This window comes from Heteronotia binoei, chromosome 20 (genome assembly GCF_032191835.1).
Source record: "Heteronotia binoei isolate CCM8104 ecotype False Entrance Well chromosome 20, APGP_CSIRO_Hbin_v1, whole genome shotgun sequence".
In the NCBI taxonomy this organism is placed as follows: Eukaryota; Metazoa; Chordata; class Lepidosauria; order Squamata; family Gekkonidae; genus Heteronotia; species Heteronotia binoei.
Genome location: NC_083242.1, coordinates 7,918,680 through 7,945,612, shown reverse-complemented (window position 1 = coordinate 7,945,612; position 26,933 = coordinate 7,918,680). Strand labels below are relative to the sequence as shown.

General features: G+C 50.7%; 1 protein-coding gene across 1 annotated transcript in view; it reads right to left on the bottom strand.

Annotated features, from left to right (window-relative positions):
* SEPTIN12 (septin 12) overlaps positions 1 to 26,933 on the bottom strand; it is a 100,163-nt gene that overhangs the window by 24,858 nt on the left and 48,372 nt on the right. Inside the window, 1 exon segment of the mRNA XM_060260515.1 lies at positions 7,018 to 7,206. Within this exon segment, the coding sequence (XP_060116498.1) occupies positions 7,018 to 7,206 (189 nt within the window).

Below are 26,933 nucleotides of genomic sequence, written 5' to 3'. Positions count from 1 at the left end.
GGAGACTTCAGGGGTGGAGCCAGGAGGCTTTGGGGGTGGAGCCAGGAGCAAGGTTGGGACAAGGAGACTTGAACTCCAAAGGGAGCTCTGGCCATCACATTTAAAGGGACCTCACACCTTTGAAATGCCTTCCTTCCATCAGAGATGTAGGATAGGGGCACCTTCTTTTGGGGCTCGTAGAATTGGACTCCCTGGTCCAAACGTTTTGAAACCTGAGGGATGTTTTGAGGAGAGGAACGTGATGCGATGCTGAAAATTTGGTGCCTCTACCTCAAAAAACAGCCCTTCCGGAGCCCCAGATACCCATGGATCAATTCTCCATTATTCCCTATGGGAATCAGTTTCCATAGGAAATAATGGAGTGACCTGAAGACACCCCCCCCAGTTTCTGATGACCCTGAAGCAAGGGAAGGGCCTCCAAATCAGGGATCCCCTGCCCCCACCTGGGGATTTGTAACCAAACGGGAAAAAACAGTATAGTTGAGAACCTAGAGATTCACCTATTGTTAGACTTCAGAGACTTCTTGAGAGGTTCAAGGTGGGGACTGGCAACCATTGCATCTACTCAGAAGTCCAGCCTACAAAACACAGGGAGGTTTGCTTCCAGGCTTCCCTTTGGGACAAGAAGGACTAGAATCTTGCTTTGTTTTGGATGGAAGATGTATGGTTCCCAGCCTCCAGGTGAGGCCTGGAGATCTCCCGCTAGGGTTGCCAAGTCCGACTCAAGAAATAGCTTGAGGACTTTGGGGGTGGAGCCAGGGGCAAGGGTGTGACAAGCACGATCGAACTCCAAAGGGAGTTCCGGCCATCACATTGAAAGGGGCTGCACACCTTTTAAATCACTTCCCTCCATTTGGAAATGATGGATCGGGGCTTGGGGAGCCCCCAATGAAGGTGTCCCTGTCCTTCATGATTTCTAATAGAGGGAAGGCATTTAAATATAAATCCAATATCTTCTAAAAGGTGCGTGGTCTCTTTAAATACGATGGCCAGAACTCCCTTTGGACTTCAATTAGGCTTTTCACACCCTTGCTTCTGGCTCCACCCCCGAAGTCTCCTGGCTCCGCCCCCAAAGCCCCCAGATATTTCTTGACCTGGCGACCCTATGCTGTGATGATGATGATATTGGATTTATATCCCGCCCTCCACTCCACATTTCAGAGTCTCAGAGCGGCTCACAATCTCCTTTATCTTCCTCCCCCACAACAGACACCCTGTGAGGTGGATGGGGCTGAGAGAGCTCTCCCAGAAGCTGCCCTTTCAAAGACAACTCCCGCGAGAGTTGTGGCTGACCCAAGGCCATTCCAGCAGCTGCAAGTGGAGGAGTGGGGAATCAAACCCGGTTCCCCCAGATAAGAGTCCGCGCACTTAACCACTACACCAAGGCCTGCTGGAAAAATCTCAGGACTCTGTCGTTTTTGCACCTGTCGTCCGGGTTCTTCACAGGCTGGAGAGCTCACAGAGGAGCTCACAGAGGAGATCGGTCGGGCTCCTTGCGTGCTCCTGCTTTTGCCGAGCGCTTAGAAAAAGATTATCCCATAATCCCCCCCTTCTCCTCCTCTACAGATGATGCTGTGGGCCCCAAACTGTATCATCCTTCTTTCTTGGGATTACTTTCTGGCGTTTCCACGCTGGGCCTCCGACTTTTGATCTGGGGATATTTATTGCTGAATTTATCAGAGGGTTAGGCAGCTCTGGAAGGGAGCGCCCCAGACAAAGACTTGGCTGCCGTTCTGGGTTTCAGAGAAAGGAGTCGAGGAGAGGAGAAACGGGCAGTGCAAAAGGGCAGGAAGTTGCTAGGAAAAGGTTCGCAGAGCTCTCACGGCAGGGATTCCCAGAAAGGGCAAAGCACTGCGAGGAGGCCCGAGGTCGAAAGACACTAGGGTTGCCAAGTCCAATTCAAGAAATATCTGGGGACTTTGGGGGTGGAGCCAGGAGACATTAGGAGTGGAGCCAAGATCAAGGCTGTGACAAGCACAATTGAACTCCAAAGGGAGTTCTGGCCCTCACATTTAAAGGGACGGCACACCTTTTCAATTCCTTCCTTCCATAGGAAATAATGGATAGGGGCACCTTCTTTTGGGGCTCATAGAATTGGACCCCCTGCTCCAATCTTTTTGAAACTTGGGGGGTATTTTGGGAAAAGGCACTAGATGCTATACTGAATATTTGGTGCCTCTAACCGAAAAAACAGGCCCCCCCCCCCAGAGCCCCAGATACCCGTAGATCAATTCTCCATGATTTTCTATGGGAATAAATCTCCATAGGGAATAATAGAGTTCCCAGCAGACATTTCCCTCCCCTCCCCCCACTTTCTGATGACCCTGAAGCGGGGGGAGGGTCTCCAAACCGGGGGATCCCCTGCTCCCACCTGGGGATTGGCAACCCTAAAAGACACAGGAGGGTTTGCCAATCCCCGGGTGAGGCAGGGAAACCAGGTTACAAAAAAACCTCCACGAAAACCAGCCTCCAAAGTTATACACAAATCATCACTTCCTGTGTCTTGCTGTATAGAAGAAAAACTCTTTGGAGCGCTGTTCTCCGTGGAGGACTGCTCTATTGAAATAGCACCCCGTTGTTGAGGAATATTGGACATTGATTTGTTTCTAAGTGACTTTGGGCGAGGGTACATGTTCCTTATACACTTTTGTTGTTGATGATTTGTAATAATTTTTTAAACATTTCTTAAATAATTATTGAAGGATGTGATTTGTGTATAATTTTGGAGGCTGGTTTTCGCGGAGGTTTTTTTGTAACCTGGTTTCCCTGCTCCATTATCCGCGTAGCTCTTTCTGGGTTGCTCAATCCCCAGGTGGGGGCAGGGGATCCCCCGGTTTGGAGACCCTCCCCCCGCTTCAGGGTCATCAGAAAGGGGGGGTAGGAAATGTCTGCTGGGCACTCCATTATCCCCTATGGAGACTGATTCCCATAGGGTATAATGGAGAACTGATCTGGGTATCGGGGGGGAAGGGCTGTTTTTGAGGTAGAGGCACCAAATTTTCAGCATAGCATCCAGAGGCCTAATAGGCAAAGGAGCTCCTGCTAGAATTCCACCCCTGACCCTATGAGGTGAGCTAGGCTGAAATGCAATTGGAACTCAATCAGGGCTTTTTTTTTTGTAGCAGGCACTCCTTTACCTATTAGGCTCAACCTCCCTGATGTCGCCAATAAGACAGGAGTGGCCAAGGGTAGCTCTCCAGATGTTTTTTGCCTACAACTCCCATCAGCCCCAGCCATTGGCCAAGCTGGCTGGGGCTGATGGGAGTTGTAGGCAAAAAAAATCTGGAGAGCTACCCTTGGCCACCCCAGCTATAAGAGTTTACAGGAGGCCCTATACACAGAGCCCTGTAAGCTCCAGGAGGATTGGCTACATCAGGGGAGCATGGCCTAATATGCAAAGGAGTGATGGCTGCAAGAAAAAGCCCCGGGAACCCTCATTGTCTCTGTCTTAGTCCAACACTAACCAATATTGGTTCTCGAAGAGCAGGTACCTCTGTGAAGCTTGTGGCATTGGCACGGAGGGGTCCCAATCCTGGAGAAGACACTGGGAGCTTGGAGAAATGTAGACTGAGGGGGCGACATGATCGAGGTTTACAAGAGGATGACCGGATAAAGAAGGTAGAGAAAGAAGTCCTTTTCTCCCTTTCTCACAATACGAGAACTCGTGGGCATTCAATGAAATTGCTGAGCAGTCGAGTTAAAACGGATAAAAGGAAGTCCTTCTTCACCCAAAGGGTGAGTCACACGTGGAATTCACTGCCACAGGAGGTGGTGGCGGCTACAAGCATAGACAGCTTCAAGAGGAGATTGGAGAAACATCTGGAGCAGAGGTCCATCAGTGGCTATTAGCCACATCATATTGATGAAACTGTCTGGGCAAGTGATGCTCTGTATTCTTGGTGCTTGGGCGGGGGGCAACAGTGTGAGGACTTCTAGTGCCCTGGCCCCACTGGTGGACCTCCTGATGGCACCTGGGTTTTTTGGCCACTGTGTGACACAGAATGTTGGACTGGATGGGCCACTGGCCTGATCCAACATGGCTTCTCTTACGTTCTTATGTTCAGCATGCACTGGGCTAGCATGGACGTATGCCTGCCTGTCCGCTTGTCCAGCTGGTTGAGAAACTACAGATGCTTTTTGACGGGAAGCATGCCTTCAATTCTAATCCAGGAAAAAAGGCAACCATGCTCCGGAGATCGAAAGAGCTTGGGAAACGCAACTCCCGGTGCTTCCAGAGGCAGAGAAAAACACCCCTTTCCAGTTCCCACGTGCGCCGCACCCCAGGTTGCTAAGCACCGGCCAGGCTCCTCTCTGCATTCATACATTCAAACATGAGCTCAGTTTTCCGGCTGCAGGCAAAAAAAGCGCTCTCTGCCCAGCTGTCCGTTCTCCAGGGAGGCCTGCATTTTGCGGAGTCAACAGATTTCCCGGACGGCTCCGGAGAGGCCTGCAGGATCTCAAGTGACACAGGCAGAGTGGGAAACGGGGCTCACGCTTCCTGGCCTCACGCCTCCCTTGGGGGCAGAAGCCGCCTGCAAACTGAGCCGCTCTGCTCTGCTGGGGTTCCGAAAGACTACGAATCCTTCCAGTGTGAATGGTATCTGGCCATGCGGTTGGCTTTTTGACACGGGGCCTTCCCCTGGGGATGCCATCTTCCAGGTGGGTTGTTAAACAAAGAGAGAAGTCACCACAGAATTGCAAACAAAACACAACCTCAAGGTTATGATGACAAAATTAGAAGAAGACTGCAGATTTGTACTGTGCCCTTCTCTCTGGATCAGAAACTCAGATCGGCTTACAATCTCCTATATCTTCTCCCCGCCACAACAGACACCCTGTGAGGTGGGTGGGGCTGAGAGAGCTCTCCCAGCAGCTGCCCTTTCAAGGATATTTCTTATAATCTCCTATATCTTCTCCCCGCCACAACAGACATCCTGTGAGGTGGGTGGGGCTGAGAGAGCTCTCCCAGCAGCTGCCCTTTCAAGGACAACAACTACAAAAGCTATGGTTGACCCAAGGCCATTCCAGCAGCTGCAAGTGGAGGAGTGGAGAATCAAACCCGGTTCTCCCAGATAAGAGTTCATACACTTAACCACTACACCAAACTGGCTCTCCAGATTACTAATATTTGCAACAGTATTATCATACATAAAGAGAACGAGTCCCTTGATAACAGTATCATGAAGTACCAATATCTTGAATCCAAACGGACTCGATAACAGTTCCAGAAGATGCAAAGGCATTCAGTTATCGCATATAGCTGAAGTTGGAATTCTCCGGAACAGGTCGTTGACTTCTGCCGCCATACCTGTTTCAGTCCTTTGTCAACACGGGATATTCCTCGATACTTATACAAAGTACACTTTGCAACATTCAAACGTTATCCACAGAGGCCAAACAGTCTCCACAAGATACTCTCAATCAGGGCACGCGCTCTTAAACGGCTCAAGGCCCGTTATCGTCTGTTTGGATTCAAGATATTGATACTTCATGATCCTGTTATTGAGGGACTCGTTCTCTTTAGGGATGGTAATGCTGTTGCCAATATTAGTAATTTTGTCATCATAACCTTGAGGTTGTGTTTTGTTTACAACTCCCAGATGGGATCTGGGAATCCCATCTCCAGATTACAGAGTAGGGTTGCCAGTCTCCAGGTGGGGGCAGGGGATCCCCCCGTTTGGAGACCCTCCCCCTGCTTCAGGGTTGTCAGAAAGCGGGGGGAGGGGAGGGAAATGTCTGCTGGGAACTCTATTATTCCCTATAGAGATTTATTCCCATAGAAAATCATGGAGAATTGATCCATGGGTATCTGGGGCTCTGAGGGGGCTGTTTTTTGGGGGTAGCGGCTCCAAATTTTCAGTATAGCATCTAGTGCCTCTTCCCCAAATACCCCCCAAGTTTCAAAAAGATTGGACCAGGGGGTCCAATTCTATGAGCCCCAAAAGAAGGTGCCCCTATCCTTCATGATTTCCTATGGAAGGAAGGAATTGAAAAGGTGTGCCGTCCCTTTATGGCCAGAACTCCCTTTGGAGTTCGATTATGCTTGTCACAGCCTTGATCTTGGCTCCACCTCCCAAAGTCTCCTGGCTCCACCCCCAAAGTCTCCTGGCTCCACCCCCAAAGTCTCCAGATATTTCTTGAATTGGACTTGGCAACCCGATTACAGAGACCAGTTCCTCTGGAGAAAATGGCTACTTTGGAGGGTGGTGTGTATGGCATCGTACCCCACGGAGGTCCCCGTCTTCCCCAGGTACCATCCCCAAATATCCAGGACTTTCCTAACCTGGAGCTGGCAACCCTACCTCCCATCCCATGTTGGCGGGGCCAGGAGGAACTTAACAAGCCTACCCTCGTGCCTCCTCTCCAGGGTTGTTGTGTGTGCTGAAGAGAACCCCCAGAATCTGAAATCCTGTTCCTGAGCCGTTGGAATTCCGCAGTACAAAACCAGAATTCTGCATCTCTGCATTTTCTGCAGAACTCAAAACGCTCTCGTGCCATTTCACGCTCTTGGGTTGGCCCGGCTGAAGAGTGTGATGTGGCTTCGGTTTAACAGGCAGTCCCCACGTGCGGGGGGGGTGGGAGGAGAAAGGCTTACTGACTGAGAAGGGTCCCTCTGAAAAGGATCTGAGCCCAGGTTTTAGAAGAATTGGATTTAAACCCTACCTTTCTATCGAAGTCTCGGAGAGGCTTACAATCTCCTTCCCTTCCCCTCCCCGCAACAGACACCCTGTGAAGTAGGTGGGGCTGAGAGAGCTCGGAGAGAACTGCTCTTGAGAGAGAACAGCTCCGAGAGAACTGGTGGGCCCAAGGTCACCCAGCTGGCTGCAGGCGGAGAAAGAGTGGGGGATCTTGAACCCGGTTCTCCAGATTAGAGTCCACTGCTCTTAACTACTACAACAAACCGGCTCTCGAATTGAGTACAGCCTCTCCTCTCCTGTCTTCCCACCCTCCATTGCTTGTCTTCCCCAAGGCATTTTATAACAGCGACAAGCAGACCGGGGGTGAGGGGGTGCTTACCTACAACCATGATGTTGAACTCAAACCCCGACTTCATGGTCTTGATTCGCATCTGCTCCAGCACTGCCTCGATCCCCACGTAGCCAAATAGCTCCCGGTCCCCTATCCCAGGGGACGGGGCGTCCAGGGGTGGCGCCCCTCGAGCCAGCTGGTCTTCCATATTAATCCGCAAAGGCTCTGACCTGCTTTCTGAAAGAGGAAGAGAAAAGAGGAGGATCCTGAGCCAGGTATTCCACTTCCTTCCTCGGGCTTTCTCTTCTGCCTGCTCCCTCGTTTCACTTCTGCAATGAGGGCTGGAGGACCCAAAAACTTCCCCAAACCAACTAGTATCATAATTCAGTGTCATGACTTCCCCCAAGGGTAGATCGAGGCGGGCAGCCGTGTTATCTAATGAGGTGTAAATCTCGTTGGTCTTAAAGGTGCTTCTGGATTCGAACTCTGTTCCCCCAAGGGGAGTTATCTACGCAGGGGTCATTTCATAAAAAAAGAGGTGCCGGAGCTCATGAACACAACCTATTTGCATATGCCACACACCCCTGACATCAACGGAAGGTGTACCAAATTCTATCAACAACAACAACCTTTAATGGCATTATACATTAAGTATACAGAAGATAAGGGGTACTTAATACAATTAAAGCAAATCATGCCTTTTTGAAGCCAGTCCCAATTCTATCAGCTCAACATCTACCTTAAAATGCTTCTGGAATTACAACTGTCATCATAAAGTCGCTTGCGGAGAGGGCGGGATAGAAATTTAAAGTAATAAATAATAAATAAGTAATAAATAAATAAATAAAACCTTACTCCCATCATACTTCTAAAATTACTTTCTCCTAGGTGGCCACAGTTTGGCACAATGAAGATTTCCATCTGTCTACTAGACACGTTCTGGTTATTTCCCCATTTTTTTGTAGGGAGAACATATTAGAAAGTTTGAACATATTAACATATGAAGCTGCCTTATACTGAATCAGACCCTTGGTCCATCAAAGTCAGTATTGTCTTCTCAGACTGGCAGCGGCTCTCCAGGGTCTCAAGCTGAGGTTTTTCACACCTATTTGCCTGGACCCTTTTTTGGAGATGCCAGGGATTGAACCTGGGACCATCTGCTTCCCAAGCAGATGCTCTACCACTGAGCCACCATCCCTCCCAAAACAGATCTTTGTTTGTCAGATCTTAGATTTCAGAGAAGTTCTCACAAGGCGGGATTGAACACTGGAGCCCAGAAGCAAGAATTTTTTTTGGGGGGGGGGATTAAGAAAGAAAGAGCCCCATAAAATTTAGAGGTCCTGAAGCTCCGCTCCTGTGAGCTCCTGCCCAAAATGAGGCCTGTATCTATGACTTGGTGAGTTCCTGGAGATCTGAGGGCACCGTCTAGGAGGCAACATGATACCACAGAGTCCACCCTCTCGGGTTGCCAGGTCCAATTCAAGAAATAACTGAGGACTTTGGGGGTGGAGCCAGGAGCAAGGGTGTGACAAGCATCATTGAACTCCAAAGGGAGTTCTGGTCATCACATTTCAAGGGACCGCCCACCTTTTAAATGCCTTCCCTCCGTTGGAAATAATGAAGGATAGGGGCACCTTCTTTGGGGGCTCATAGAATTGAACCCCCAGGTCCAATCTTTTTGAAATTTAGGGGGTATTTTGGGGAGAGGCACTGAACGCTATGCTGAAATGTTGGTGCCTCTACCTCAAAAAACAGCCCCCCCAAGAGCCCTAGATAACCCACAAATCAATTCTCCATGATTTTCGATGGGAATAAATCTCCATAGGGAATAACAGAGTTCCCAGCAGACGTTTCCCTCCCCTCCCCCCACTTTTTGACGACACTTTTTGATGACATTCCCCTCCCCCCACTTCTCAGGAAGCAGTGCTACAAGCTAGGGATGCCAGCCTCCAGGCAGGACCTGGAGATCCTGCAGAATTACAGCTCATCTGTTTCCCTGGAGAAAAGGGATGCTTCGAAAGGTGGACCGTACGGTGCTGTACCCACTGAGGTCTCTGGCCACCCCAGGCTCCATCCCCAAATCTCCAAGAGTTCCTCCAACTTGCCAATCTTAACCTACCTCGATCCTCTTCTGGGTGTCTGGTGGTGGCGGAGAAACAGGCAACCTCTGCCTCTACCGGTGCTTGAAACAGGAGAGGCATTTTTGACAGGCAAACGGCTTGGAGGAACGATTATTTGGGGTTTGCGCCCTCTGCCCCTTCTAAATTGTATTTAGAAGGTTTGTAGGCCAAGTGCTGATCCTAGGGATGCCAGCCTCCAGGTGGGACCTGGAGATCCCTGCACAGATCAGTTCTCCCTGGAGTCAATGGAGGCTTTGGAGGGTGGACTTGGTGGCACGGCACCCCACTGAATTCTCTCTCCTCTTCTGGCTCCATCGTGGCTTCATCTAAGCTACTCAGTATGCATCTTAGGCAGGGATCGGGTCGTTTTGTAGAAACATAGGTGGTGGAGCTCATTAGCATAACTCATTAGCATATGCTGCCTCCCCCACCAATTCAAAGCAACCCAACACAAGAAAGGAGAGCCCCAGGGGGGAGCGGCCTGCTTGGGCTGGCTAGAGATCCAGTCAGCCCAAGCAGGCCTCGCTCGCCTGGGGCTCTCCTGGGAGCCCCCCCCCTTGAGTCTAAAGGCCAGCAAGCCACCCTCTGCCCCAAATCGCATAAGAAGTGGAGAAAGGGTGGTGTGGGCTTCTCCAAGGGTTAAGGAGGGCTGCTAGGGGTGTGGCAAAGCCCCTGGTGGCTGGCTGGTTGCCCACTCTCCTAATCCAGGGATTGTTATGCTGCTGCACCTACTATTCAATGGACAAGGTAGGACCGGAGGAGGAGAAGGCATTTCTCTCTAATTTGCTTCTCAAAGCCAAGCTTGCCAGCAGCTTGGAGAATGCATTTAAAGTGAAAGCTGCTTTTTTCCACCTCTCCCTCCCCCATCTATTTTCCTTCCTTCCTCCCTTCCTTCCTTCAACAGCTGACATTTATTCCATGTGGCTCTTATGATAAGCAAGTTTGGCCACATCTGCTCTAACAGAAACATACTAGTGAACCTGGGAGCCATGTTGTCGCTGAATTGAAGCGAAGGTATGAAATGGACAGCTATTGTTTCCATCCCATGTATCAAATGAAATTGACAGCAGTTAAAAGCTGCAATCCACAGGGAGTATTTGAGCAGGCTGGGGACTGCTGTAATATAGGCAGGCATCGGGTCGTTGGAAAAGGAACAGATTGACTGTTAACTTTGAGAATACATTGTTGAATTCAAAACCAAAAGAAGAAGAAGACTGCAGATTTGTACCCCGCCCTTCTCTCTGAATCAGAGACTCAGAGCGGCTTACAGTCTCCTATATCCTCTCGCCCCACAACAGACACCCTGTGAGGTGGGTGGGGCAGAGAGGGCTCTCACAGCAGCTGCCCTTTCAAGGACAACTCCTACGAGAGCTTCGGCTGACCCAAGGCCATTCCAGCAGGTGCAAGTGGAGGAGCGGGGAATCAAACCCGGTTCTCCCAGGTAAGAGTCTACGCATTTAACCACGACACCAAACTGGATTTTTTTTTGAATAGTTGGGCATATGAAGCTGCCTTCTACTGAATCAGACCCTTGGTCCATCAAAGTCAGTCTTGTCTACTCAGACTGGCAGCAGCTCTCCAGGGTTTCAAGCTGAGGTTTTTCACACCTATTTGCCTGGACCCTTTTTTGGAGATGCCAAGGATTGAACCTGGGACCTTCTGCTTACCAAGCAGATGCTCTACCACTGAGCCACAGTCCCTCCCCATAGTTGGAACTTATGGTAGAATTAATTGTTGAAATCAAAGAATACTAGAGTTGGAAGGGATCCCCAGGTCCTAATTTGCAACACAGGGTTTGTTTTGCCAAGCCACCTGGAGGTTGGCAACCACAGTGAAGGCATCAGGAATGGGTTCGTCTCTTACACGGAGAAGCACAGGTGTGGGATGGGGGCTCAATGAATGGGCAGGGGGCAGTGCCGAATTAAACTCTGTGGAGGCCCTTAGGCAATCGAAATCTCGGGGGCCCCTTGTCAATTATCGAGGCGCCCAAAAAGTCAAAGCACCCACCGCCGCTGCCTGGGGCCCCCTCTGCAGCCTGCAGGCGCCTTCTCAAAAGCCCCTTCGCCAAAGCTGCAGGGGAGAGGCAGAGAGAGGCAAACTTGGTGAGGACGCCAGCAGCAGCCGCACCAGGGAAGTCGGGCAACAGGAAAAAAAAGCCACACGTATAGGAGACAGAAGAAAAGCAACAGCTCCATGTTCAATGCATCTTTTGTCAGTCTCTTATCTTCAAAAAAGCCCCTCAAAATATTGGTTTGCTATTTCAAATTTTAATTATCAAAATAAGTCCGGATTTGCACAATGAAGGCACAAAATACTCCAATACACTTTCCGTATCAGCTTTCAGGCATAACCGGTCTACAATTCTCCTGTTTCGCAACTGCTTTATTCAAGCCACATTTTCCAATACTTTGCTTATATTTCTCAGTTTGGTGTAGTAGTTAAGTGTGCAGACTTTTATCTGGGAGAACAGGGTTTGATTCCCCACTCCTCCACTTGCACCTGCTGGCATGGCCTTGGGTCAGCCATAGCTCTGGCAGAGGTTGTCCTTGAAAGGGCAGCTGCTGTGAGAGCCCTCTCCAGCCCCACCCACCTCATAGGGTGTCTGTTGTGGGGGAGGAAGGGAAAGGAGATTGTGAGCTGCTCTGAGACTCTTTGGAGTGGAGGGCGGGATATAAATCCAATATCTTCATCTACCTCACAGTGTGTCTGTTGTGGGGGAGGAAGGGAAAGGATATTGTGAGCCGCCCTGAGACTCTTCGGAGTGGAGGGCGGGATATAAATCCAATATCTTCATTTACCTCACAGGGTGTCTGTTGTGGGGGAGGAAGGGAAAGGATATTGTGAGCCGCCCTGAGACTCTTCGGAGTGGAGGGCGGGATATAAATCCAATATCTTCATTTACCTCACAGGGTGTCTGTTGTGGGGGAGGAAGGGAAAGGAGATTGTGAGCTGCCCTGAGACTCTTCGGAGTGGAGGGTGGGATATAAATCCAATATCTTCATCTACCTCACAGGGTGTCTGTTGTGGGGCAGGAAGATAAAGGAGATTGTGAGCCGCTCTGAGACTCTTCGGAGTGGAGGGTGGGATATAAATCCAATATCTTCATCTACCTCACAGGGTGTCTGTTGTGGGGGAGGAAGGTAAAGGAGATTGTGAGCCGCTCTGAGACTTTTCGGAGTGGAGGGCGGGATATAAATCCAATATCATCTTCTTCTTCTTCACACTTCTGTCATTCTCATTAAGTTTTCTCCAACCTCCACTGTGATAAAGCAGCTGCGAAACAGGAGAATTGTAGACCGGTTATTCCTGAAAGCTGATACGGAAAGTGTATTAGAGTATTTTGTGCCTACGTTGTGCAAATCCGGACTTATTTTGATAAGTAAAATTTGAAATAGCAAGCCAATATTTTGAGGGGCTTTTGGGAAGATAAGAGACTGACAAGAGGTGTATTCTACGCGGAGCTGTTGCTTTTTTTCTGGCATCAGGCAAGTTGGACAAAGAGCGGCTCAGCGGCCGGCTGCACCTGCAGGTTGGGAGGGCTTCAAGCAGGGGGGAAATGAGACGGGGGGGAGCCAGCTTGGGGCCCCTAAAGGCATGGGGGCCCATAGGCCAGTGTTTCCTTGGCCTAACTGTTAATCCAGCCCTGGCTGGGGGGGTGGGGGTGGGGAGCATCTCAGCCTCAAAAGAGGTTGGAGAGAAAGCCCCCACCCACCCTTTTGCTGGATGCATTCACACCCGCCAGCCTCACACAACATGGGATTGTGCTCTCCGGGAGAGCCACGAAAGAAAAAGGAGAAGTGAATGAAGATTTGCAACACACTGTCTCTCCCCCTCCCCCCCCCTCCCACCTCCCTGGCAACTTCTCCGACAGAGAAAGCCACACCGCAGCCAACCGATCTGAATACACAGCCCCCTTGGGGGGCAGCCTCTGGAGTCTACGCTGGGGGGCTTGGCCCTGTGCCCAGATCTGGGGGGAAGCTCTGCCGAAGTGCTACATTTTCCCAGGATCGGAGAGCCCTCTGGACGGCCTGACCCGCCCACAGAACTGGTGTGATTTGCAGGAAAGATTTGCAGGGGGTGGGCCTCAGGAAGGAAAAGTTAGGCTGTAAAGAAGAAGAAAAAGAAGAAGAAGAATTGCAGATTTATACCCTGCCTTCTCCCTGAATCAGAGTCTCAGAGCGGCTTACAATCTCCTATATCTTCTCCTCCCACAACAGACACCCTGTGAAGGGGTGGGGCTGAGAGGGCTCTCACAGCAGCTGCCCTTTCAAGGACAACCTCTGCCAGAGTTATGGCTGACTGAAGGCTATTCCAACAGCTACAAGTGGAGGAGTGGGGAATCAAACCCGGTTCTCCCAGATAGGAGCCCACACATTTAACCACTACACCAAACTGGCATTTATCAGACTAGGCCAACAAACAATGTGCGGCTCCACAAGAAAGGAAACCAAATGCTCGACCATAGAAACTGTGGTCCGTCTGGGACTCCTTTCGCAGGTACGCCGCTTCTGAACGCAAAGGCTTCACTGAGCCATCGGAGTAGAAAGGCTTCTCTTCCAAAATACACTGAATGTGGCATTCACCAGGCACAAACGGTTCTCTTAACTGCAGCAATTGCGGCAGCGCTGGACCTTACTCTATATTTATTACAAAAAAAACCCTTCACAAATCCGTTACGAGAAGTCCCTTTAAGATTTTTTTGTCATTAAAAAAAATTACAACCTGGAACTAAAGAAGGCAGTTCAGCCGTATTATTTAAGGACAGACGCGGCGTGGTCCGCTCATGCGAACCGCTGCACCAAAGGAAATTGAAGAAGAAGAAGATATTGGATTTATATCCCGCCCTCCACTCTGAAGAGTCTCAGAGCGGCTCACAATCTCGTTTCCCTTCCTCCCCAACAACAGACACTCTCTGAGGTGGGTGGGGCTGGAGAGGGCTCTCACAGCAGCTGCCCTTTCGAGGACAACCTCTGCCAGAGCTATGGCTGACCCAAGGCCATTCCAGCAGGTGCAAGTGGAGGAGTGGGGAATCAAACCCGGGTCTCCCAGATAAGAGTCCGCACTCTTAACCACTACACCAAACTGGCTCTCCAGGCAATTGACCATTGCCTTTTTGTGTTTGTACTGCTTTAGAGCGCTGGGTGAGCTTATAATATATTTTCTCACCTGCCCTTTCTTTGTAAATGTTAAAAACGACTGTTGATGGATTTGATATGGAAAATATTTGTGTTAAGTTTCAGGTTATTTATTGGTAGGGTGCGGCTTTTGCCGCAATTAGGAGAACCGTTTGCGGCCGGCGAATGAAATCTGACTATCGCCCTTACGTTTAGTATATGGAGCACTGGGTGAGTTTGTGTTTCTGGTTTTCATTTTTTTGTAAATAATTCTCGATGTATGTTACGTACTGTGCGAAGTCGTTATTTTTATATTCGTTCCAAAGAAGTGAGTCATCTGTCGGATGAGGGATCTACCGAAACACGCCCCGTTTTTACCTAGGAAGTGTGTCACTTTAGTTCTGAAGTTTATTCCAATTCTGAAGAAAATTGTCTGCACCTGTTGGGTACTTCTGTGCCAAAGGAAAAAAAGGAAGTTTTCATCCATTGTGGACTCCATATCTTAAACCAGGGGTCCTCAAACTACGGCCCGCGGGCCAGATGCGGCCCGCTGAGGACGTTTATGCGGCCCGCCGGGTTATGGCAAAATCAGACCGGAAGTGACGTTCGACCTAAACTCGCGTTAGCAACGCACACTTCCAGCACTGGGCTGAGGCGGCGGAGACAGAGTGTGAGGTGATACCGAGGTGAGGTGAGTTCCCAGGCCGGGGTGTGTGGTGTGGGGAAGGGAGAGAGATGCAGAAGACGGAGAACTGACGGCCTGCGGCCTTGTATAGTAATGGCAGTCCGGCCCTCCAACGGTCTGAGGGACAGTGAACTGGCCCCCTATTTAAAAAGTTTGAGGACCCCTGTCTTAAACAAACAAAGACTGAATTCGCAATATTGTTTAATTGGTATTTGATACATTGTTGCGATTGTAACTGTTAACTAACTTAGAAGTAGTTTTTGTCACATGATACCCAACTGGGGATTGGTAATCCTATTGGAAGGTGGACTCTATGGTATTCTGCCTCATAGAAGTCTGTCCCTTTACCCTTTACCAAGCCCCGCCCTACTCAGGCTCCACCCCCAGGAATTTCCCAATGCAGACCTGGGAATCCTACCAAAGATTGTTAAGAAATGGACTCTAGTAACCATGTGGACATGCTCTCCTTGATCAACATGTACATGCAGTGGGGAAGAAAGTCAACTAATGTATGACACGGAAGAGTTCCTGGTTCCAGGGTCACCTCTTGGTTTCCAAAATACAACAGAGAGCGATGGAAAGGGCAGGGGAGGCCCTTAGAGATGGCTAGCCTGTGACCCCCCCTTCCTTCAATGTTATGAAGGAGAGGCCATTTGTAATGCAAATGCGCCTTCTCGCCAACCAAGTGAGGAATCCAAACAGATTTTTCAAAACAGCTGTTTGAAATCTCATGGTGGTGGGAAAATCCTGCCTGCTAACTTTTTTGTTGTGCGCGGAAGAGCGTTTTGAGATTCCGTCATTTTGCAATTCAAGATCTCTTTTCTCCATACGTCACGTGACACAGTTTGGGTTATTTGCAACAACGTCCCTGTTCAGATACTGGGTGTTTTTACATTCAGTTTGATCCAGAGTTTTAGAGTCTTCAAATCGCCTGCCACCATTCCGCTTTAATTATTTTCCTTTTACGTTCAAGCATTTCAATTTGGAGGGACGGGGGTGTCTCTTATCAGAGGGCAGCCGGAACACCAGTGCTTAGTTAAATGTATATGCTTGCTTGGAAATTGTATCAGCACTGCAAAAACAATACAAATTTAAATTACTAGATGAGGCAAGCAATGATATGTAAAAATTTCAAGTGCTGTCAGTTCTCATGCAAATTACTGCACCTTGTGGTGGCTTTTGGAAGAGTCTTTTAAAACACATAAAAACTTCTACAATACAAGTTTGAAACGCCTGTGGAGAAAAGACCAGATCAAAACTAGTGTCGAAAAAAACGTCGCAGCAGCAGCTCCAAAACGCATTTCACCGAAACAAATGTAGATGCTTCGGGCAGCAACGGATGCAACAAAACAGTTGTGAGAACGTTAGGTAATGTAAAAGGTGAGTTTCCAGTGCGGCGATAGAGTCACAAACTGTCAGTGTAAAAACACCCACTGCTTCCCCCCACTCCCTCCGGCTCTTAAAAAAACATCTTGTCTTCCTTTGTCACATCCTGCCTTGGTAGCCTGGAGTTCTTCTGACTCAGGGCGTGTCTTAAGGAAACGCGGCAGAACAGTTCCTCTTTTCTTAAGAAATAAAAACACACCCTTCTCAGCACTGGTAATGCTCAGTCTTGCAGGAGACCCAGGCAGCGTTTCTGATAGGGTGGCTGCGTCTCAAACACCCCAACCCCCACTGGATCAGTAGGGGAGGGCTGTGGGGATTCAAGGAGGGCTGACCACTCAGATTTGTACTGGGAACATCCCTGGTGCCTCCTTGCTAAAAGGATCCCAGGTTGCCCCACTGGGAAATACCTGAGTGGAGAGCCAGTTTGGTGTAGTGGTTAAGTGTACGGACTCTAATCTAGAAGAACCGGGTTTGATTCCCCACTCCTCCGCTTGCATCTGCTGGAATGGCCTTGGGTCGGCCATAGCTCTGGCAGAGGTTGTCCTTTAAAGGGCAGCTGCTGTGAGAGCCCTCTCCAGCCCCACCCACCTCACAGGTTGTCTGTTGTGGGGGAGGAAGGGAAAGGAGATTGTGAGCCGCTCTGAGACTCTTCAGAGTGGAGGGCGGGATATAAATCCAATATCTTCTTCAATATCTTCTTCAGAGTATAAAGACCCACCTTGGACAGGCAAGAGCAGTCTGTGTGGCGCAGCGATTTAGAGCGTGGACCAGGAGAGCTGGGTTCAAATCCTCACTGGGCTGTGAAGCTCCCTGTGTGTTTTGGGGCCAGCTTTCCGAGAGCTGATGTGAGTCAGGATAAGGATGTAAGAAGAGAACTGCTGGATCAGACCAGCGACGGTCCATCTAGTCCACTATCCTGTCTCACACAGGGACCAACCAGTTCTTCTGTAGGGGTAACAACAGGGCACGGAGGCCGAGGCCTTCATAAGAACATGAGAAGAGCCCTGCTGGATCAGACCAGTGAGGGTCCTTCTAGTCCAACATCCTGTCCCACACAATGGCCAATCAGTTCCTCTGAAGAGCCAACAACAGGGCAGAGAGGCCAAGGCCTTAATAAGAACATAAGAACAGCTCTGCTGAATCAGACCAGTGAAGGCCCATTTAGTCCAGTCTCCTGTCTCACACAGGGGCCAGCCAGTTCCTCTGGAGGGCCAACAAGAGGGCACAGAGGCCGAGGCCTTTCCCTGATGTTGCCTCCTGGCTCTGGCCTTCAGAGGTTTAGTGCTTCTGAACAGGGAGGTTCCCTTTAGTCACAGTGGCTAGTAGCCACTGATGGCCGTATCTTCCATGAATCTGTCCAAACCTGTTTTGAAACTGTCATATCTGTGGCCCTCACTACATCCTCTGGCACAAATTCCACATTCCAATCGCTCGTTGTGTAAAGGAGTATTTCCTTTTTGTCTGTCCTGAACCTACTGCCCCACCAGCTTCATCGGATGCCCTCGAGTTCTAGTATTTGGGGAGAGGGAGAAAAAAAAAATCTTTTGTCAACTCTCTCCACCCCGTACATTATTCTATTAACCTCTATCTGGCCTTCACTCTGACCTGGACGACCCAGGCTATCCCAATCTTGCCAGATCTTGGAAGCAAAGGAGGATGGGCACTGCCTGGTATTTGGAAGGGCAACCTTCAAGGAATACCAGGGTTGGGACGCAGAGGCGGGCAATGGCCAAGCACCTTTGAAGGCCTCCTGGCTTCAAAACTCCAGAAGTCGACTGCAACTGCACTAGGGTGGCCAAGTCCAATTCAAGAAATATCTGGGGACATTGGGGGTGGAGCCAGGAGCAAGGGTGTGACAAGCATCATGGAACTCCAAAGGGAGTTCTGGCCATTACATTTCAAGGGACCGCACACCTCTTCCCTCCGTTGGAAATAATGAAGGACGGGGGCACCTTCTTTGGGGACTCACAGAATTGGACTTCTTGGTCCAATCCTTTTGAAACTCGGAGGGCATTTGGGGGAGAATCACTGGATGTTATGCTGAATATTTGGTGCCTCTACCTCAAAACACAGCCCACCCCCCAGAGCCCCAGATACCCGCAGATCAATTCACCATTATACCCTATGGGGATTGGTCTCCATAGGGAATAATGGAGTGCCCAGCAGACATTTCCCTCTCCTCCCCCCACTTTCTGATGACCCTGAAGTGGGGAGAGGGCCTCCAAACTGGGGGCTCCCCTGCCCCCACCTGGGGATTGGCAACCCTAGACAGACAATATTATACCTGCTCTCCGCCATCACTTTTCCCTCTTGGACATGCCACTTCTAAAAACTTGGAGGCTGTGAGTCCACGGAGGGAAGCTCAGATACTTGTGAGTGATTTCCCCCAAAACCGTTTCCCGGAAGGAAAACCGGGGGCTGGTCCCTAAAAACCAGGGCCGTCTGTCAATGGCAAACAACAGGGCTTTTATTTTTTTGAGCAGGAACGCAGTTCCGGCTGGCTTAGCGTCAGGGGGTGTGGCCTAAAATGCAAATGAGTCCCTTTCCTACCAAAAAGCTCTGTGTAAAACAAATGGCGATGTCAGGGGTGTGGCCTAATACGCAAATGAGTTTCTGCTGGGCTTTTCCTACAGTGAATACCCTGGTCAACAGGGACAGTTGGCAGTTAAGCAACTGTTCCTGAAGGCATGTGACGCTCATGTCCTCCCCAAAGGAGACCCAAACAGTTGGCAGCGACCTGCTTTCGGGACGCTAGACAGAAGGGCAGCTTGTGGGCAAGTTCCTTTGCCCGGCACAACTTGTTTCCACAGCAGCAGACGGCCGGGTTGAATCCACCCTGTCTGGTCTGCGCCAAGAGAAAATCCTGGAGTGGGTGTGTGTGTGTGCGTGTGGGGGGGGGGGAGGAGTTCGCAACTCCACAGCCAGGCAGAGATGGCAGAGAGCCCCCCCTCGCCCCCCCGCTGGCGGCCACTTGACGAAAAACGTCAGGGCCAGATTCGGAGGCCCCAATGCCAACAGCAGCTGGTTTGTTTCGACAGGCAGGCGGGAAGTCATTGTTTGAGGGGGGGGGGGAGTAGAAACGCCATAGAAGGAGTCTTGCAGGGAAAGATCCGGCCAGGAGGCCCTTTGCCCTTAATCCCAGGCGTGTGGGGGAAACTGCTTGTGGTTAGTGAGTGGCCAGAAGGAAAGGTCTCCCGCGCCGTTGCCGTTTATGCCGCAACTTGCTGAGCGCCAGAAGTAGCAAACGGCACTGTCTTCTCCCAAGGTAAAGTCTTTGTACCTTTCAGCCAACTATCCACAGTGCTTTTGCTGCACCGTTGGTCTAAGGAGCTTGCAGCAGGGGGGTGTGATTCCCCCTTTTCTTCCAAAGTCACCACAGCAATTCATGGCGGAGTGGGGCGTCGAGATGCCAGACTCCAGGGGGGACCTGGGGATCCCCCAGAATTACAGCTCATCTCCAGACTACAGATGTAAGTTCCCCTGAAGATAAATGGATACTTTGGTGCAGGGGTGGCCAAACTGCAGCTTGGGAGCCACATGTGGCTCTTTTGCACATACTGCGTGGCTCTCAAAGCCCCCACCGCCCCATTGGCCAGCTTGGAGAAGGCGTTTGTCTCTTTAAATCACTTTGCCAAGCCAGCTGGTGGCTTGGAGAAAGCATTTAAAGTTAACGTTGCTTTCTTTCTTTCCACCTCTCCTTCCTTCCTTCCTTCCTTCCTTCCTTCCTGTCTCACAGCTCTCAAACATCTGATATTCATTCTATGTGGCTCTTATGTTAAGCAAGTTTGGTCACCTCTGCTTTGGCGGGTGGACTCTGCGGCCTTGTACCCCACTGCAATCCCTGTCTTCCCTAGGCTCCACCCCCAAATCTCCCAGTGTTTCTCAAGCTAAATCTGGCAACCCTACTTCCCCATCCCCTGTCAGTGGCCAAAGGGGGACCCCGCAAGCCTAGGCAGAGATCCGGTTTAAGATCACTCCACTCTGAGCCGAATGATGTCTAAATGGTGACTAGGGATGGTGGCTCAGTGGTAGAGAAGCAGAAGGTCCCAGGTTCAATCCCTGGCATCTCCAACTAAAAATGGTCCAGTCAAATAGGTGTGAAAAACCTCAGCTTGAGACCCTGGAGAGCTGCCAGTCTGAGTAGACAATACTGACTTCGATGGACCCAGGGTCTGATTCAGTAGAAGGCAGCTTCATATGTTCATATATATATATATGTGTGTGTTCATAAATGCACCCTGCCTCTCCAATGCCAACTACTTCCTCATGCCATGTTTTCAGCAAGCACTGCTGAATCCTGGGATGGTTTTTCTCCCTGTCCCATAAGGCTAGAACTCAGGATGGCCTAGACCAGGGGTAGGGAACGTTGGCTCTCCAGATATTTTTTGCCTATAACTCCCATCAGCCCCAGCCAGCATGGCCAATGGCTGGTGCTGATGGGAGTTGTAGGCAAAACACATCCCTACCCCTGGCCTAGACCAACCAAATCAGCACTGGGTTTGGAAGGAAGGAAAAAAAGTGGACAGATGTCCTTCTACAACGCGAGCCCGAGAAAGTCACAGCTGCATGATTTGGAGATAACCGCCAACTTTGAAATAGAGAAGTAACCAAGTAGGCAGGTCTACAGCCACTCAATGGAACCTCCATTTGCAGAGGCAGTACACCTTGCTTTTTTTTTAAATTAAAAACGTACATCCTGCACCACACTTGAGGCAGCTCACTGCAAATGTTCAGACCCCCAACTCAAAAACACAGCCTACTAGTTGGTGTTTTCAATCAGGAGTGGGGAGACCCAGGTTCGAATCCACAGCCAGGCAGAGGCAAACGAGTGATTTAGCTTATTGGGAATGTCCCTGGTGGACTTCTGCCTGGGAAAGCTACCAGTGGCTGGAAGCAAACTGAGCCTGGACTCCTTGGCTTAGCTTATGTCCCCATCCACCCCACCCTTCAGCCATGAAGTTTGCTTGGTGACCTTGGGGCCAGTCTGTCTGTATCTGTCTCCATCTCTCTATCTCCATCTCTTTCTCTCCATGTCTCTGTCTCTCTCTCAACCTAATATACCTCTCTGGGCTGTTGTGAAGATAAGACAGTGGAAAATCTTATCTTGGGGTTGGACTAGATGGCCCTGGAGGTCCCTTCCGACTCTATGATTCTCTGAAAGGAGAACCACATACGTTGTTCCGAGCTCCTTGAAGGATGGGCAAGAGAAAAACGAAATGGAGATTTGAAGGAGGGTAAGAATTGACCGAAGGGTCGTGGCTCAGAAGCATAGCACCTGTTTTCCGAGCAGAAAGCCCCCCCCCCCCCAATTCAATCTCCTGTCAAAAGGAGCATGAAAGACCTTTCACTTCCTGTGACCCTGGAGAACCATTGCCAATTGGAGCAGACAAGACTGGGCTAGAAGGGTCGCAGGTCTGGCTCCAGATTGGTGAGTATCGCATGTCCTTTCGGAGAGGGTCGAATGTGCCCAAAGTCCCTTGCCTGTACACACTGCGGGGGCACCTGTTTCCTCCCAGATAGAAATGAAGCAGGGAGACCCGTGTACTTAAACACACCTTCTCCTGCGTCTCCGCCAGTCAAGGACGCCACCTTATCAGACGGCAGGGGAAAAAGAGGCTTTAAGAGGGAGCTCAAAGAACTTCCCTGTTTCCACGGAACTCTTGCAAACCACAACCCTCCAAAGGGGGCCAGCGCTTCCATCCCCCACATTGCTGAGGAAGCCTGAGGCCGAGAGGCGGAATTCAGGCCAATGATTACGAAAACAGACTTAAGGTGCGTTCACACGGCAACTGGTTGCTTGCAACTGGATTTTGTTCTTCTCTTACACAGTAAAAATCCAGTTGCAAAGCGTGTTATTTGGTGTGTGTGTGTGTGAACACACCATTTGTTTCACCAGTGGGCTCCCATGCTCCTCCAAAGGGCTGGCCCGACATGGCCTGGCGCCCTAGGCAAAGTTAACTTCTGGCGTCCCCCCTCCCTGCACTAATAACATCACCAAGTCACATGGGGCCCCCAATTTGGTGCCCCCAGAAGGCTGGCGCCCCTAGGCAATCACCTAGTTTGCCTAGTGGAAGGCCTGCCCTGCTCCTCCAGATGAAAACATTCCCCGGAATGCAGAAAGCTAGCCTGTCAGGAAAGGGGGTGTGAATCTGCCCTTCTCCCTGCGATGCTAGTTTTCCTTCAGCGAGGACCATTAAGGCAAGTGCGTGCGCTGAGCCACTTGCTGTCGTATGTGATGGAGGACAAGCCATGGACCGATTCCCCGCACTGCTAAGAACCTAGACCAGGGGTGGCCAAACTTGCTTAACATAAGAGCTACATAGAATAAGCATCAGATGTTTGAGAGCCGCAAGACATGAACATCAGATGTTTGAGAGCAGGCAGGCAGGGAGGAAAATAGATGAAGAGAAGGGAGGTGGAAAGAAAGCAACTTTTAACTTTAAACGCATTCTCCAAGGTGCTGGCGATTTAAAGAGACAAATGCCTTCTCCAAGGCAGTGCGGGCTTCAAGAACCACACAAAATGTATGAAAGAGTCACATGTGACTCCCGAGCCACAGTTTGGCCACCCGACCTAGACCTTTCATGCGCCACTGTGGGACTGAAGGTGCAATCTTTAGCAGAGCGATTTCAGCAGGCTTAGCTCTGCTCTGGATTGCACCGCTCAGCGCAGGGTCCCCCGTCATGGATTCTCCGCTCCGTGGGGCCGCCTCGAACCACTGACTCTCTCTCTCTCAGCCATGGTTCCTCCAATTCTATGGTCAGAAGAAGGACTCGCCATTCACCAGCACTGCTGCAAGCACAAACAGGGATAACCCCTTCCATTAGCAAAAGATTTTCTAAATCACTGACAGACCTCAGCGTTAACTGCCGTCCTGCTCATTCAACAGGGCAGGCTGAGAAATAGCCAAGCGTGGAGCAAAACGATCGCCAAAAAGGACCGGTTGCCCAGCAGGTCCATACCCTGCCTCTGGCAATGCCAGCCCACACAGACAAGCGGTCACCTTACAGGTGAAGAGCGAGAAAATGGAAAAAGGATGTCCACCTACCGAGGCTTCATGAAGTGGGGATGAAGAGCGCCTCCAAAACCAGGGACACGCCCCTCGCAAAGGCGCCTGCACCACCCAACCAGCCCCTCTCGCTGCACCCCAGCGCCACCGTGCATGCCGCACTTGGGTACCACACCCCTGCAAGGATGCTGCTGAGCATCCCTGCCCCACCCACTCAAAGCCCCACCCCACGAGGGCCCCTCTTGCCTGGAGGACCGGGATCGCCTCCCGGAGGATTGAGGACAAAGAGGGATGCTGCAGTGGTGGAGAGAGATGCGCCGGCTCTCTTCTCCAGCTCTTTGTCTGCCGGCTCCCAGCCTCCCCCTCCTTCTCGGGCTGGAGGGGCTCTGCACACACCCCCTCGCCAGAGTCCTACCTCTTCTCTCAGCCCTGAAGAAGGAGAAGAAGGATGCCAGCCGAGGGGTGCCCCCTGCACCCCGATTCCATGTGCGAGGTGCCCGCAAGCCTCTCCAGCTCCCGGTGCCTCATATCCTAACAGTGCTAGAGAAAGCGGAGCCCCCTCCCCTCCGCCAGCTCCCCTGTTGGGATCAAACAAGGGAAACGGTTAAGGACGGGCTGCCTCGAACACATGACCGGAATGGTAATTGTCTCCCCCTCTCTCCCTCCCCTTTCTGGGATTCTCCCCCCTCCCCCCAAATCAGGAACACAAGCCCCATTGAAGAAGTTGGCCCAACGGCAGGCAGCCTCTCCCGCGTGTTCGGCAGCTTTGGACAAGAGAGAAGCATCGTGCAAGATCGCAGGGGCTGTTTTGGGGTGTCTCGGTGCAGGCGGGAGAGGCTGGGTTCAGAAATGCTTGGGGCGCCTAACCCAAAGCGGAGACGGAGCCCACAAAATCAGGAGACGGTGGCTGGGGAGGGCGGCCACGAAAGAGCTAGAAAAGACCCTGAAGTGCGAAGATGCAGGGCTGGAGACCAAGAGAATTCATGTCAGAGGATTCGGTGTTACCATGGACGGGCGTGCAAGAAAAGCTGAACACGGAAAGCTGAAAGCTGGGCAATACAGAAAGCGGAAAGGAGGAAAGTGGATTCATTCGGAACGTGGTTTTTGGAGGAGTTTTATGGGCCGTCGACAAGACAATGCTGTGGGTTCGAGATCCGATCGAGCCTGAACGCTCCCTGGTAGCTAAAACGACTACACTGAGGCTGTCATGTTTTGATCACATTTCTGAGAAGACAAAAGTCACTGGAAAAGGCAACCAGGCAAGGAAAAGCAGAAGGCAGAAGGAAAAGAACGATTCAACATGAGATGGGTGGACTCCATAAAGGAAGCCACAAGGGCCCTCCCTCCGTTTGCAAGACCGGAGCAAGGCTGTTAACGGGAGGATCAGGGGTGGGATTCTAGCAGGAGCTCCTTTGCATATTAGGCCACACACCCCGGATGTAGCCAATCCTCCCAAGAGCTTTCCAAAAAGAGCCTTGGCAAGCTCTTGGAGGATTGGCCACATCAAGGGGTGTGGCCTAATATGCAAATGAGCTCCTGCTAGAATCCCGCCCCTGGATAGGATGCTGTGGGGGTCATTAATTCACAGGCAAAGACAATAACACTAGGCAAAGACACTAATGGTAAGAAAAGTGGAAGGCCACAGGAAAAGAGGAAGACCCAATACGAGATGAATTGACCCAGTTAAGGAAGCCCCGAGGGCCTCTGAGCGAGGCTGTTAATGAGAGGAATTTTTGGAGAACATGAATTCATAGGGTCAAAGCAGTTTGGAAACAGGAGCTCTCCAGTCCACACCTGGAGATTGGCAACCCCACATCCTTATATTTCTTATTTTGTTATTTCCTTCATTTATACCCACTTTTCTCCCACAGCGGGAACCCAAAGTGGCTGACATGATTCTGCTTGCCTCCATTTTATATTCACAACAACCCTGTGAGGTAGGTTAAAAGAAGAAGAAGAGGAAGAAGGAGATATTGGATTTATACCCCACCCTTCACTCTGAATCTCAGAGCAGCTTACAGACACCCTGTGAGGTAGGTGGAGCTGAGAGAGCTCTGACAGAACTGTCCTTTCAAGGATAGCTCTGCAAGAGCTATGGTTAACCCAAGGCCATTCCAGCAGCTGCAAATGGAGGAGGGGGGGATCAAACCTGGTTCTCCCAGATTAGAGTCCGCACACTTAACCACTACACCAAGCTGGTAGAGTAGGTGAGACACCCAAGGTCCTCCAGCCTGCTTCCATGGCAGCGTAGAGATCCGAATCTAGGTCTCCCAACGATGACAGCCCAACATTCTAACCGCTACACCACAATGGCTCTTTTGCAAAGAGTCTCTTGACCCCCAAAATTCACTTCTCTCGCAAGAACGTTCTTTACTCCTGAACCCTCCTGCTGCAGTCGCTTCGGCGAGAATGTTTGTGAACATTCCGTAGCTAAGAAAGCCAGCAAATGTCCCAATGACAGCTCAGCCAACAGCTAAAGCGAGGTTTGCAGGCATCCAGCAGGGTTTTTGGGGAGAAAAAAAATCAAAAAAAGATTTCTTTTCTCTTGCATCACAGAAGCGGCCAGCGTCCCAGGCTTCCTGGGAATACGGCCATTGCTCTCAATTATGTGAGGAGAAAACAGATTTGGGGAGAAAGGGGTGGGGAGGAGGTCTTGGCTCCGGAACAGAACGGGCAAACGGTTCTGAGATGCTCTCGGATGGCGGCTTTACAATATAGGGGACCTTCCTCCGAATTTGGCAAAGTTAACAGCCTTGAACATCCATGACCGTAAAGGGCAAATGAGAGGTTTTCTGTTTGTAGAGAAAGAACCGGAACGCGCCGGAATACAGGCCTGCTGTTAGAGTGCAACTCTGTCCTCCTTGAAGAAACCCAAACTTCCCATTAGGGGAATGTTGTGTCTGCCGTTCGTCCTGGAAGGTACAGCACTGGCCAGGATTGGACCTGACTAGGAAGAAGATTGTTCCAGGGAATGTATATAACAGGGGACCCGGCCCCACCATATTTTCTTTGTGATGGACTTGCTAATAAAGCATGTTGCCATCTGAGCGTCTCCGACTTCAGTACATTACAGGGAACAAGTTCCTAGTCCTCAAGGTTAGGGTTGCCAGCTCCCAGCTGGGAGATACCTGGAGATTGGGGGCGGAGCCTGGGGAGGGGTGGGGTTTGGGGAAGGGAGCGATGGGGAACTCAGCCTTCAGGCGGGACATGAATTACAGCTGATTTCTGGATGGCAGAAGATCAGCTCCCCTGGAGAAAATGGCTGCTTTGGAGGGTGGACTTTGGGGCATTGCGCCCCACTGAGGTCCCTGGACTCCCCAGCCTCCACCCCCAAATCTCCAGGAGTTTCCTAAACTGGATCTGGCAACCCTGCCCCCATGTCTTCTGTCAGGGGCTGGGGAAGCAGCGGCCAAACTGTGGCTCGGGAGCCACATGTGGCTCTTTCACACATACTGTGCGGCTCTTGAAGCCCCCACCACCTCTTTGGCCAGCTTGGAGAAGGCACTTCTCTCTTTAAATCACTTCACCTAGCCAACCAGCAGCTTGGAGAATGCATTTAAAGTAAAAGTTGCTTTCTTCCTCTCCATCTATTTTCCTTCCTTCCTTCCTTCCTTGCTCCCTTATCTTCCTTCCTTCCTCCCTCCCTCCCC